The sequence below is a fragment of the Mastomys coucha genome, unplaced genomic scaffold (assembly GCF_008632895.1).
Source record: "Mastomys coucha isolate ucsf_1 unplaced genomic scaffold, UCSF_Mcou_1 pScaffold14, whole genome shotgun sequence".
Taxonomy (NCBI): Eukaryota; Metazoa; Chordata; class Mammalia; order Rodentia; family Muridae; genus Mastomys; species Mastomys coucha.
The window spans coordinates 93100700-93114555 of NW_022196896.1; the positions used below are offsets into that span (position 1 = coordinate 93100700).

The 13856-nt window shown below is 38.3% G+C and overlaps 1 protein-coding gene across 3 annotated transcripts in view; it reads right to left on the reverse strand.

Moving 5' to 3' along the window:
* The window catches only part of Myl1 (myosin light chain 1), a 21943-nt gene that overhangs the window by 4522 nt on the left and 3565 nt on the right, over positions 1 to 13856 (reverse strand). The window contains exons 1-3 of one of the 3 annotated variants that reach the window (XM_031367812.1): positions 7381 to 7488; positions 6599 to 6623; positions 2205 to 2348 (exon numbers count right to left, since the gene is read on the reverse strand). In XM_031367812.1, the coding sequence (XP_031223672.1) occupies positions 2205 to 2348; positions 6599 to 6623; positions 7381 to 7383 (172 nt within the window). In that variant the 5' untranslated portion in view covers positions 7384 to 7488. Of the gene's footprint in view, positions 1 to 2204; positions 2349 to 6319; positions 6348 to 6598; positions 6624 to 7380; positions 7490 to 13856 lie in introns of those variants that run through there. The other 2 variants (XM_031367811.1, XM_031367810.1) reach the window with 2 other exon arrangements.

A 13856-nucleotide genomic window follows, 5' to 3' on the forward strand; every position in this document is an offset into this window, starting at 1 on the left:
TATTCCAAACTTCTGGGCTAATAACCACTTATCAGAGAGTTCATACCGTGTTTGTTCTTTTGTGATTGAGTTACCTGAAGTAATTTTTAAAAAGAAGCCCATGAGGAAAGAGTGTGTGCCAAATATTGTGTGATATTCTCACTCTTTTCTAATTCCAGGCCAGAGGTACATCTATGTATGTATGTATATGTGCATATGTATATTTGTATATATGTGTGTATATGTTTGTATGAGTATATACATGTGTGTATACATACATATGCACATGCATAGACGTCTAACACTATATAAATATGGAAATAAAAATTTCCCTCTTCTTTCACAGAAGGAACCTAGCACACTGGGTTACAGAAAGATCGCAGTTGGGTGTTGAGTCCTATGAGTACATATCTAATGACTTTGTTACTGAGGAATGCTTCTAAGTGAGATGATGGCACATGAACATGAGGTTTACACTGTGTCCTCACACCATCTCCCGCTCTTGCCTTCTGCAACATCTTTCTGCATAATTATATTGCTCATGTCTTCAGAAAGACAGGCTGACTCATGTAGAGGGTACGGTGTTTGAAATCTATGTTATTTAGTCTCTCTTCTGTCTTTCCCTTCCTTCCTTCCTTCCTTCCTTCCTTCCTTCCTTCCTTCCTTCCTTCCTTCCTTCCTTCCTTCCTCCCTCCCTTCCCTCCCTCCCTCTTTGTTTCTTTCTTTGTTTCTTTCTTTCTTTGTTTCTTTCTTTCTTTCTTTCTTTCTTTCTTTCTTTCTTTCTTTCTTTCTTTGTTTCATGAAGGAACAATCACCAGCACATACTTAGTCATCGTGAAAACCATGAGATCCTTTGCTCACCCCCTCAATTTTTTTTCCCTAAATGCAAAGACAAACAGCCCAAATTTCTCCTTGAGAAAACTTCCATTTTGTGTCTTGTCTATTTTGTTTAGAGTCACATTTTCCAATAGGTTATTATACTTTGCCATGAGCCATTGGGATTAAAAACAATTTTCTTGTTCTGGACTCATGGCTGGGTTTCCATATGGAGTGAACAACTTCTGTAATTCCCCTCAATGTGCCCCACTGACTCCCGCTCCAGGATTTACCAGGGGAGACACAATGCAGGGCTTGCTTTAAGGTTTTCAAGGCTTTATATAAATAATTGATTGGAAATAGAAAATACTCTTTAAGATGTGACTCTGCCTATTCTTAATTAAGATGGCTGAGTTCCTTTCAAATGGTCACTGAAGCAAAGCCCAAGTACATTGGCTAAGGAGGTGTGTTTCAGAACACTGTGACTTTCTTCTCACGATTGTTTATCAAAGAATTGGTGTTCTCTAGAAGGACATTATTATGTTTGTTCACAGCTGTAAACAAAATGTGCTGTATAAAAAAATGAGTTGTATTTTAGCTATAGGCAATGTCTTTGTCAAAATGAAGAATTGTAAGACCCAGAGGATCAGGAATTCTGCTGTGAGATTGTGCTTCCTAGAAATGACAGGGACGCTGAATCTATAACACCACAACAATATGGCTGCTTAACAGAACCTGACCATGGACAGGATTAGACATGATAGCATGGATGCAGGAAATCTTAGGGAACCTTGCTTCTAGACAAAGAACTACAGCAACTAAGGAATGATAAGAGGGAGATTTTTTCCAGGGATGATCCCCCTAATTGATTACTCAATATCAAGTGGTTAGTCATGATACCACACAAGCAACACTAGACAGACTCAAAATGTTGTGTGTATATACTTATATATTTATGCACATATGTAAAAATAACAATAAAAGAAAAAGAGCCCATGGATGTGAGAGGGAATGAGGGGTAGGCATGGGAAGAGATGAAAGGAAGAGACAAGGGAGGGGATTGAGGGAAGAAAGGAGGTGATGTTATTATATTTCAAGTAAAATTAAACCGATTTTTAAAAATGTTTTTTGCCTTTGAAGGTATGATCTCTGAAAAAGAACATGTGCTTATTTATGCCCTGCCTCGCTCTTTAGCCCCAGACTCTGACATGATGCTGTGGAGGATGTTCTCACCATTATTTACCCTTTCTTCTTCTTCTTTTTCTTTTCTTTTCTTTTTTTTTTTTTTTTTTTTTATGAAAACAAGCATAGGTTTTCCATCATGGATGAGGAGAGAACCATCAGGAACAAACTGAGCTCTATTGTGTGGGGGTCCCTCCCCGAGTCCCACTGATCTGGGAGGAACCTACCTTCATTGCTAGGGTTCCCGAGAACCTTCTTGACCTCTGCGTTGGTGGGATTGGTACCCAGAGCCCGGAGGACGTCGCCCACCTGACTTAAGGTGATCTTGCATTCACCTGTTCTGTCGAACAGGAGAAATGCCTCCTTGAATTCTGCAAGAAACACAAGGTGTTCAGGTGCCGGTGGACACTGGCTTTTTAGTTCCTCAGACCTTCCAATTAACCCCAGGTCCTCCAAGGATTCAGTTCAAACTCTTCTCTGCTTCACAATTTTCAATAGCCACTCAGGCTATCTCTGTCTATCACACAGTCCCTGAAAGCCCTTTTGGTGTTTCTGGGGGGAGTATTCTAAAGCAGCATTTCTAGTTTTAAGCCAGACTATTATTAATGTGGAATTAGTTTTTAATTATAAAAATTGGGAGCTCCTGGTTATCGTGGTTCATATTTCTTTCTTCTGTGTGAACAGTAGGAGTCACTTGAAATATTCTGATGCCTTGAGAAAGATTAGGAGTCTCCAAATAGTCCTTCTATTAATTGGCAATGTTAATGAAATGTCAAGAAAGCAAATTTCCAGCTGGGACTATTGTATGTGAGTTTATGTGAGTTTAATCTAAACTTATAACATTTGGAGAAACATTTTCTTTTGGGGCTCAAGCTTTATAGGCTATCTTTTCAACTAGTTTCCTCCAGAAATAACTATTATTATTATTATTATTATTATTATTATTATTATTATTGAAATTGGAAGTGTGAAGCAAGCCTGTAAGTTTTACAATGTCATTTAACCACCTCAATGTCTGATTCTAGGCGGCTCTTACTATGATTGATTCAGAGGGAAAATGATTTTTAGGTCAAATTGTTATATGTCCATATAACTCTGATTTAGCCCCAGAATAATTCATATGACCTAAACATGTTTATAATTTAAAAACATATTTTAACATTAACATCTAATGGAGATGATTATAGATTGCCATGCAGTTGTAAGAAAATAATGCAGGAATTGCATTTTCTCCTCTGTCTAGTTTTCTCCGGTGTAACTCTGCAGAGACCCAGCATATTACTGAACTTGGGATATTTACACAGACAGGCTGAGCTGTTCTATTCATGCCCACACCTGTGTGTGTTTATTAAGCGTGTACCTGGAAGTGCTGCCCCTTCTGCCTATGATCTCTCTGCTGCTTTCCTTATGTCCTTCTGTTTCGATCGAACTGCTTTGCCTTCACAATTATCACTAGAACAATTCAGAAATATGTAGCAAACAGATTGGAAAGAGGGCTACAAATGCACTTGGGAACCAATAAAGGCATTTTAATGGAAATATCTAAACTTAACTAAATGAAAAATTCTGGAAAACCTGGGAGTCAGGGTGGTGATTTACTGGTGTTTAACGCTAACAACACTGAAACAATTGGTGAACAAACTCTCAGAACCAGAAACATTCTTTTTAGGCTAGGGGTGGTCTCCAACAAAATATGCTGTCAGAAAAGATTCCTCTGTTTGATATCCTGGATATCTTATTATCCTAATGCCTTTTCATCTAAGACCGGACTGGGTGCGTATACACAATTAGTTTTAGGTCATGTTATTGTTCTTTATTAGATCCTATGCAATCTCACCATAGTCTGCCCAAATCTGGAAAAAAAAAATGCGTGTGCCTTGTGGTTTCACGAGTCACATGCTATTTTTCATCTTTCCAAAGGTCACGTGGAACTGGACTCCTCTTGCTACTGGCTTCAGACGCCAGGCATGGTGCTCTGAGGACCTGCAATCACCTGCCTCAGATGCTGGTGTAGAAATGGGATTTTTATGGCTGTAATGGAATCTCTTTGACATTATCTTTTGATAATTTAAAGGCAGAGGCTGGAGAAGTAATTCTTTTAATCCTAGACTTTTAGCCCAAGGCTTAGCTACGCTCTTCAAGGTTCCAGCACACAGACTGGTAAAACCCTTCCCTGGCTGACTATATAAACCACATTTGATTATGTTCTCACCACACCCCTTTGTTTATGTACTGCTTGTGGTCTTTGCTGAACCTCAAGAACAGAGTGGAGTTGTCAACAGTACAGGCAAAACTTCACAGTCTTTCCTACTTAACCTTTAAGAATGCGTTATGTGATCTTTTGTCCAGAACCACAGTGTTTCTGAAATACCTGGGTGATGATATTATTTCCCACCTGCCCTTTAACAGTGGTTTTGAACACTTAAATATAAGTGGTAAGCTTCAAGATTCAAACTTTAACATTTATAATTTTAAAATTAATTAATGTTTACCAGGCACATGTAGCTGGTGGCCATGCTAATAGACAGCACAAGACCGAAACCTTCAAACTGTAATTATCTATGTCTTTCCCTTCCTTTTCTTCAATCTAAATAGAATGGCATGAACAATGTTCTTCATTCATTAAGCAAGGGAACAAATTCAAGTGGTCTTGACTTATTCTGAAACCATAGAATTGCCGCTTAGTTTGATTAGTTTACATTTGTTTTTCTGACACAAAGCAAAAAAACCCGGCCAATATACCAATGTTTATTCGATTCTGTGGTTTAAGCCTGTTTTCAATATTGGGTGATGGGTCTCACACTCTACACTTTAAGTACATTTATCTCACCAAGGGTTTTTGAATTGTTATTGTTTGGTTCAGCAATACTTTGGCAGCCATGGTGGCATTATAAATCAGGGATGGGAGAGGACTGGGAGAGAGGACTGATGATGTAGCTTTATCACTAGTTAAAGGTATTTTTAAACAAATTGGAATCATCATTTTCTGAAGATAAATCCTTCACAGTATATCTTTAAACGATCTTGAATAGTAAGTCATCCAATCATCTAAATAATTGGTTCTCAACCAGTATTTTGGATGATCCTTTCCCAGGGGTCACATATCAGTTATCCTGCATATCAGGTATTTACATTGTGATTCACAATAGTAGAAAAATTACAGTTATGAAACAGCAACAAAAATAATTTTATGGTTGGGGTCAGCACAACATGAAGACTCATATAAAAGGGTTGTAGCCTTAGGAAGGTTGAGAACCATTGATCTAAACTATCTCCATGAAGCCATCAACCATGCTGTGGGTCTCAGTAAGTTTGTACTACAGCAAATAATCTTTTGTTCTAAACTGGAACCCAGACAACATCATACTTAATATGATCCTGAAAGAGACTGATCAATGTGGAAAGCTTTAGGTAGAGAGCTGTTACTAGTAACCCATAATTAGTTGTATCATATATGTTATAATACAGTATACATTATTATGACCGATTCTGACTTATATACCATCATGTAACAAAAACGTTTCTATTTCTTCTTTCTATAAACAGATTTTCTTAGTTCATCCACATAGTATGATGACTTCACCCTAAAAGATTTCTCCCTAAACTCCCCAATCCAAAAATTGAGCTTGCTTGGAATATTTGGCCCTGTTGAATCTAAATACATAAAGGAGAAAAAGAAATTTAAAAATTGAGACTCATTGCTAGCACCTGTTCATGAAAGAACTTTGTAGTCAGTTTGAATTCATGTGAATAATGATGCTATAACTAAAACTTTGGTCATTAAAGAAGAAAGTCCTTTCACCTCTCCAGTCACTGGTCCTGCATCTCTTAGAGAAATGCTGGACCAGGACACTTCTCCATCTATGGATTCACTCTTATCCTACAACCCCTGTTTCTACAGAAACTGGGCAGGTTTGATAATTAGGGCAGCTTTTATAATCAGCTTCATTTTTCAAATTGCATACTTCAGACTATCGAATTCCTCTCTAGGGTTTTAATTAGTAAATTATTTTTCTGAAACCTAGATCCTTTTGTGACTAAATCATATATGATCATTCCTATTGTACTGAGTTCATCTTATTTAGAAATCAGTGGCTATAAGGACTTGCTAAAACTGTCTCTCTCTCTCTTTTTTTATTTCCTTAAATCTTTGTTTACTGACTATAACCAAGGGCTTCAGTTATACAGGTTTATATTTAGAGTGATTGAAAGCAATTTATATTTAGAGTAGCAACACCAGTGTGGATAATTAGGCAGCACTTAGCTCATCCCAAGGGAGTTGGTTTTCCCACCCGTCACCTCTGAGTCTGCATGTATGAACAGCTACCGCTTTAAAACTTACCCTCCTGTTGTTCCTTAGAGAACTCGATCTGTTAGAAAGAAATTAATCATAAAGAATATTTTAACCAGAAATGAGTGTCCTGATTTATGAGCACGTCCAGCTCATTCCCTGAGTTCTCTTCAAAGTGAGCTCCAGAAGTCAGCCCATTTTTTCTGAGTTCAGGGATGGTGTGGACACGGACAGTCTGAACCACAAAGGAACATGCTGTGGAGTTAGGGACATTTCAAAGACAGGCAGAGAGCTCTTCCTAAGTAGGGTAAAGCTGCTCAAGTCACTTACCGGCAATCTGGTCAGCACTGAAGGACTGTGGTGGCAAGAGAGAGAGAGAAAGAGAGGACTTTCAAATGCATTGACAGAAAGAGTGCTCTCTGCTCTGAGGCCTTTAGGAAACCATGTAGGTGCCCGTGGCACAGGAAGAATGCGTGAGGGCAATTTTGAACCTAGGAGCATAAACTCTATTGCAAAAGATAACTTGGAAAGCCTTTCTCTATATCTTAACGATGTAAAATATTAAAAATGCTAAATTGAACACTTCCTAGAATTCCATAGTTGTCTATATTTAGCCTATGTTTGATAAGATACACATTTAAAACTGCAAATAAAATTGCATATAAAAACCACCTTTTAAAAGTCTTTCCGTCTAATTAGCATATTTTTCTACTAGTATATGACCCTGAAGGATCAGATGCAGTTTGCTTAACTTTAGCTATCGGTTATCACTGAATTCTATTTTAAAGCTGAATACTATTACATGATAGTTGCACTTTTTTCCCCTTCTAAATTTAGATGAACCTTACGTGATATAGCAAAAGCTGGTGAAGCACAAGCGACTGCTCTGGGGAAGAAGACGAATTCTTCCATCTGGTGCAATAGTTCCAAGTAATTTCTTCTATCTTCAACCTAGCTCACGGAAACCAATAGTAGGTTCCAAAAAAAAAACCCCTTGCGTTAAATAGGTTCTGTCCTCCATCCTATTCCTTGTCTGCCTGGCGTCTCAGTATGCTCCTGTTGCCCAACTGTCTCCTCCTATAAAAGACATATCGTTGTCTTGTAGGACCCACCATGATGGAGTTCTAGGCTGCAAAACAGCAGTGGGGCTGGAGGATCAACTGAAGGCGGCTCCGATCCCTGAGTGGAGCCTTACCTCCTCGGTGGCTTCCTTTTATTTCTGGGCAAACTGACCTCACATCTAGCATCAGATTTCACAGGGCCGTTGCCACTCCTCCTGGAGGAGTTCTTTAGCTTTCTTAGGGCAAAGGGAAAGAGAGACATGTACCCTAGGGCTATTTTTAGGGAGCCAGCATCTAGACATGAGCAGCCCTGGTGAGACCGAAGCCTGTCAGTACTTTTATGGTCTTTACCTCCGAGATGTCCCCGGCAACTGTCCTTCTTAAGACGTTTCTTTGCTCATGGATACCTTGGGATTCGTCTAAGGTTCGGGCTTCTGATGTGTAATTATGGACCTTGCAAGTGTCTAGTCAGCACGTTTGGGTATTAATGGAACTTCGTGGATGCGACTGGGCTGAGGTTTGAAATAGTAACTGGTATAGAAAGGATACTCTCCGAAGCTTGGCCCCTTATGGTAAAGTTCTGAGGTCTTGAAAAGGCATTGAGTGCTCCGGGTATTTCTTAGGATACACCCACATGGCAACCTGATCTGGTTCCCAAATCGCCATTAAAGATTAGGGTTTTGCAAGCAGTATTAGCACAAGTATAATCTAAGTTAAAAAAAAATAAAGAGAGAGAATGGTTTGGAGTCCCTCTTTCTATCTCTTTCTTCCCTTCATCTCCTGGCAGTAGGTCTGGGGATATCGTCCTCTCCTAGTTTCTTTACAGAGATCGACTATTCGTATATTTTTATTTCTGAAACTCTTAGCAAGCAAGAAAACTGACACATCAACTTTGTATCTTTGTTGTTGTTGATGTTGTTGCTAAGTCCTTACTAAAACCAAGCTTCTCTGTCCAATACTTTGCCGCTCAGACTGCAGACCGAGAATAACATAACCTAAAGTATATAAGGCTCACGGAGTGCAAAATAGTGCTTCACCATTTTAAAGGTGTTTAAGGGAATTGCCGGCGATTGGCTTTTATAGCAGCTTAGCTGAAAATAGGAAAAGCTGGCACAGCTTTGGGGGAAAGATCAGCTTTAGAGTGTTCACTGGAGTTCAGACACGGGGACTATCATTCTCTACACATTTCCCATAGCTCAAAGGAATAAAGAAGACATGAGGTGAATTGTGACTTCTGCATGTGTCCTTAAGGAAGTTATTCATAAAAAGCAGGAAGTGTGTCCTGCTTGGTATTTTCAACTTACCCTCTTACTGTTCTACAGAAATGAACAGCTAAATATGCACCACTTCTTCAAAATACATAATTATGGGCACATATGAAAATGTCACAGTGCTAGTTGCTATTCTGTATGATTGTTAGGTGCTAATCACAATATTAAAAAAATATATATCACTTTTGACTCAAAGTTTACACTTGTGAAAAATATCTCCTGGGATCTTGAGTCTCTAAATAATGAATGGTAATATAATTTTTAAGGTAGTAGTTCCTAAGTAAACATGTCTTCATGTTTTTAATGTGATTGAAAACATATTTTTAAAGGTTATTGGGGAACGATAGTTAACAGAAAATTAAAAATGCTTTGAGTCATTAATGTGAAATTTTGTAATTGGTATTTGTGCTGTTAGATTTGATGAAATCATATCTATGTATTTGTATCAATAAATCTGAATTGCCTAATCATTATTGAGAGTTAGTATCTATCCTTAGTGAAGCTAGTATCTATAAATTATTACATTGTAAACTATTACATTGAGGTTGCCCCATTGTACATAACAATAATCATCATATTACATCTTTTTCAGATGGAAAAATGTGGTGGCCTTGCATACATAGGAAACATGACCAATTTGTATAAAAACTTGTAGGAAAACTGAAAAGTCGACACCAAACTTCAATTTATTTGTGAGTAAGCTATTTTTAACCACTTAGATATTATATTAAAGTTTGTTGTTACTATTAAAATAGGAGCCATAATGTGCTAAGAAACTGTTAAATTATTTCATCCTAGATTTTCTCTACATGTTTATCATCTCGACAATAAAAGTTTAGATTTTTCTTAACCTACTGAAAAATCAAAATATAAACTTAAACAATTGGTAAATTGACACAAGGAAGAGTAATCTATAGCTAAGTCCAGAGAGAAAAATAAATGTTAAATGTTAGAGCTATGTTATGTGCTCAAAAATAAAGGAAAGAAACAACTCTCCTGCCCACTGTTAGAACGGCAACCCCCTGTCTTGCTTCTCCTCCTTGTTAAATAGGAATATTGTCAACTCTTTGAGCAAATATGTGATCTGATTACACAGCCATTTGGTTAGGGCCTCCATTAGAGATCGTCATTTGGTGTGTTTCCAATCTTTTCTGTCTGGCATGCAACCACTGTTCTCTCTTCTTGTCACATTAGACATTCTTCTCTGCCTTGGTCAGAAACCCTCTTATCCAAAGAATTTTTCCTTCCTTGTTTTGGACCTGGCTCTTTTTTTTTCCCCCCACCCCAAGCCTAACTCCTTTTCCTGCTGGGAAGCCCCAGGCCAGTGCTGAAAGCTCATAGCGTGTCTCTGATGTGGATCTGGATGTGTTCTAACAGTGCACCTCTCTCTAGAGCACTGACTTTGCGTTTTACTTGGGTTTGTGACTATCACAGCTTCATGGGTACCTCTCCCCTTCAGATGCCTAGTGAACTTCTCATTCAGTTAATGCTCTACGCTTCCTGAGCATTTGGGGTGGTATGGCTGTAGACCCAAATTCCTCTTTCAAACATAAGTTCTCCTCTAGAATATTCCTGGAGGACAGAAACTTTATCTGTTCTTTTATAAAGCTTACATTCCAGGGGGAAAAAATTGCATGTTCTTTATCAGTACTGCATCTTCAGCACCCAGAACTGCCCAGCACATAGTAGGCATGCTCACTTAAAACTCTTTAATATTTATACCTCTAGCATTTCACTTTAGATTTTATACAAATGCTTATAGTCCAGAGTTCTAATCTGTCAATCTTCAATTTCTTTTTAAAGACACCTTTATTATCTTATGTCTTTGCCTTCCCTGGTTGGTAAAAGGCCACATTTCACATTGGCTGTAGCTCATCCATTCACATTTGGAGATGAGTTTAGGTAAATGGCAGTCTGAAAGACCCCTGCTACTAAGAAGAATTCTTACTGTAGTGATAGACAACTCTGCTTTGAGAACTGTCTTTCTGCTAGTGACTGTGAAGTTTGGTTCCCTGACTGAAGACAAATTTTCTGGCACCAAGATGAAATTGCTTTATAGGACAAAATATTACAATGCACTTAAAGTGAACGGAAAGCTAATCTATGTTAATTTTTTTTGTTTTTTTTTTTTTGTTTTTTTTTTTTTTGTTTTTCGACACAGGGTTTCTCTGTGTAGGTCTGGCTGGAACTCACTCTGTAGACCAGGCTGGCCTCTAACTCAGAAATCTGCCTGCCTCTGCCTCCCAAGTGCTAGGATTAAAGGTGAGCGCCACCACTGCCTGGCTTAAATTTTAGTATCGTAGAAGAAGCGATGTCGTTAAAGATCGTGTGGGAAATGGATGGTGTTAACTACTAAGGGGAATGTCCTAGCAAGGAACCTGCACCACAGTGATCAAAGCTCTCCTCATGTCAGGGGGATGCACATGTGCCAGTGACTGGAGCTAAGAAAAGAAGCTGCTATAACCTGAGCCAGTTTCCAGCCAAGAGGACACTGTTGAATATTCTCTGCCTTCCTGCCTGGTAGAGAGATCAGAGTTAGACACATATCAACCTTTATGGACATAATGAAACTAACTTCTCTTACAGAGTTTTTAGCATCTACCATAAAAGGCCATTAGAAATAATATTTGAACCTGTTAGAATGGTGTGCTTCACAATACTTCTCTTAAGGTCAGGGGAAAGAAATATCTTTCCTTACATCTTTGAGCTCAACAAAGGAGTATTTAGGATGCTTATTAAAATATTATAGAAATGGGGGAAATTAGAGCAATGAGGGCATGTTATAAGAGCTATTTGATGGTTGAATACGTTGGTCTGAAATGAGACTGGCCTGATACGGCTATGCTCAGAAGGTTTGGACTGGTCATCTGAACTCTGTCACCTAAGCACAAAACTGTGTAATTAAAAATAGCTCAGTTCAGGTCTGTAGGAAGCAGTAGAGACCTGAGCGAATTTTGATACGAGTTTCAAAATGAGATCCGCGTCTGCTGCTTTCCAGTTTTCTCTCCCACGTCTTCCCAGTTAATCACTGAGAAATAAAATTACAATTTCTTGAGCTGTACATTTTTGACATTTATTTTTTTTAACATGTAATTTCTTAAAAATTAAAATGTATTTTTTTCTTCACTTTTAATTCTCACGATGTAAATACTTAAAACATTGTAGCTAAGAAATTATGGTTTGTTTGGAATAGAAGTTCTTCTTGGGACAGCCATGATAAATGAATACTAATTATTCTTCTAGAGACTGATGGGATATGTGGAGATCTAGAATGGAACTCTCACTCTGGCTGTCAGGACAAACCATGTGTCTTTTAATTTAAATAACTTCTCTAGATTATTTTTCCTGAATACATAATAACATTTTTATGATTTTTTTGGTTGCTTATGGATTTAATATGTTTTGAATGTTTCATCCTTTAGGTAGTAGGACCTACCACAATTTACTCTATGGGAAAGGACAGGCTACCTGAAAACTCAATTGATATGTTGTACTCATTGCAATAAAGAGAGTTTTATCAAAATGTAATTTCACAGCAGCATGTTCAAGCCGACTGGATTTTTATGAGCTGGAGATAATACGCTGTTGGATGAAAGGTAGCTAAGAAACAGCTCACTCACAAGGACGGAAGGAAAAGCGTTCTAAGAGCAGCCTTTCCTCCCCAGCTTCAAGGCACTATTATTGGTTTCTGACTAGAACAATTGGACTTAGCACCCACATGATTTAAAATTTAACTAGTATACTCTGAAGCCACTGATACTTTTATATGGTGGGTTTTGCTGTTGAGATTCTGGTTTGGCGTGAAAACTGAAGTCGTAACATTGACGAAGAAGTAAAGTAGGTGATAACCTATCTTCACACAAAAAAGTGGTTCGGTCGGAGGAGAAGAAAACGCAGTCTCAGCTAACTAAATATAACCCTTCCCACAATTCCCATGAGTCAGAAGGTGCTTAACGCTGGGTAATTACGGAAGGACTTCTAAAGACAACTTGCCAGGGGTTTCATTTGCAGAACTGAAATGTCAAGGGCTAAATCTGGCTCTGTCACTTTGTGGTCTCCTCATCTTGCACAGATTTAATTATCTTTAGATGAGAAGCAGTTTTCACATTTTAGTTGGTAAAGGCATGCCTTTCTTTGCAAGTTGTGTGATACTTTGCAAAGACGCTGTTCAGTTACATACACTTCAAAATGTTGCTATGGGGAGAGGTACAACATTTCGCTCTCAACGTTTCTCCATTCCCTTTCAGTGGCTTTGTTCTCTCTCAACACAGTACAGACATGTAACAGACAAAAGATGTTAGTGATGCTGACTCATGGGTAAATCAGTTTTTATTTTTTCCTGAAGATCAATTGTGTTCACTTTTTTCCTTTTATCAATTAGAGATTGGCGGTATGTATTTCTCTCATGCCTTTCCCCCAAAGGATGTTAAGGTTAATATTTAACCACCCATATATGTGATTTCTGCTTATCACTCCAAAGAATGCTAGTCAAATTAGTGTTTGTTTACAAGCAAACAGAGGTCTCTTCTCAGAAGATTAGCCCTATGATGGCAGATTTAAAGATTAGACTTGGTATGTCTGAGTGTTTAATAGTACAAAACCACAATTGTCTTGAAATTCAACATTCCATTACACATGGATGTATTTTCATATCCATTTTGGTTTATAACTTTTTACAAGAAGTTGGGATAAAGTGAGTAAGACGTCTTTGAAGTGCCTAAAATTTCATCCTCTGGTTATAAAAGGCAAGGAGTCATTCCCCAACAGCAGGTGCTAGAGAGGGTAAGGGAAGCTGTGAAAAACAAGACCGCTCAGAACAGCTAAGGTCAAAGTCTGGCAGAAAGAACTCTGCAGTGGCTCTCTTCCTCCCTCTCCTGGCCGTCATGGGACTGTGCAGTGTAATAAAAACAAAAGAAACAAACAAACAAAAAAAATAGCTCTAGTCCTGCTCGGAAAACACATCCTTCTGGGTTCCCGCTAAAAAGACTGCAGCTTATTTTTTAGAAACCGGAGGTAGCTGAATGCTCACCACGGCTGACTATAGATTCACCCTGCTGGTTACGTCTTACCTTTGCCATGTAACTAGTTCTTTGAGGATGGACCTCGTGTGGGTTCCGTTTCCTCATTGGATCAACCAACTTACTCATTAAATTGAACCGTTAAGTCTTTCCAAGTCTGCGTACAGTTACTGTGCGGTGATTTGTTATTTGGTAATGTTTCTGTCAATGCATTCTTTACTATTACTGATTTTTTTTT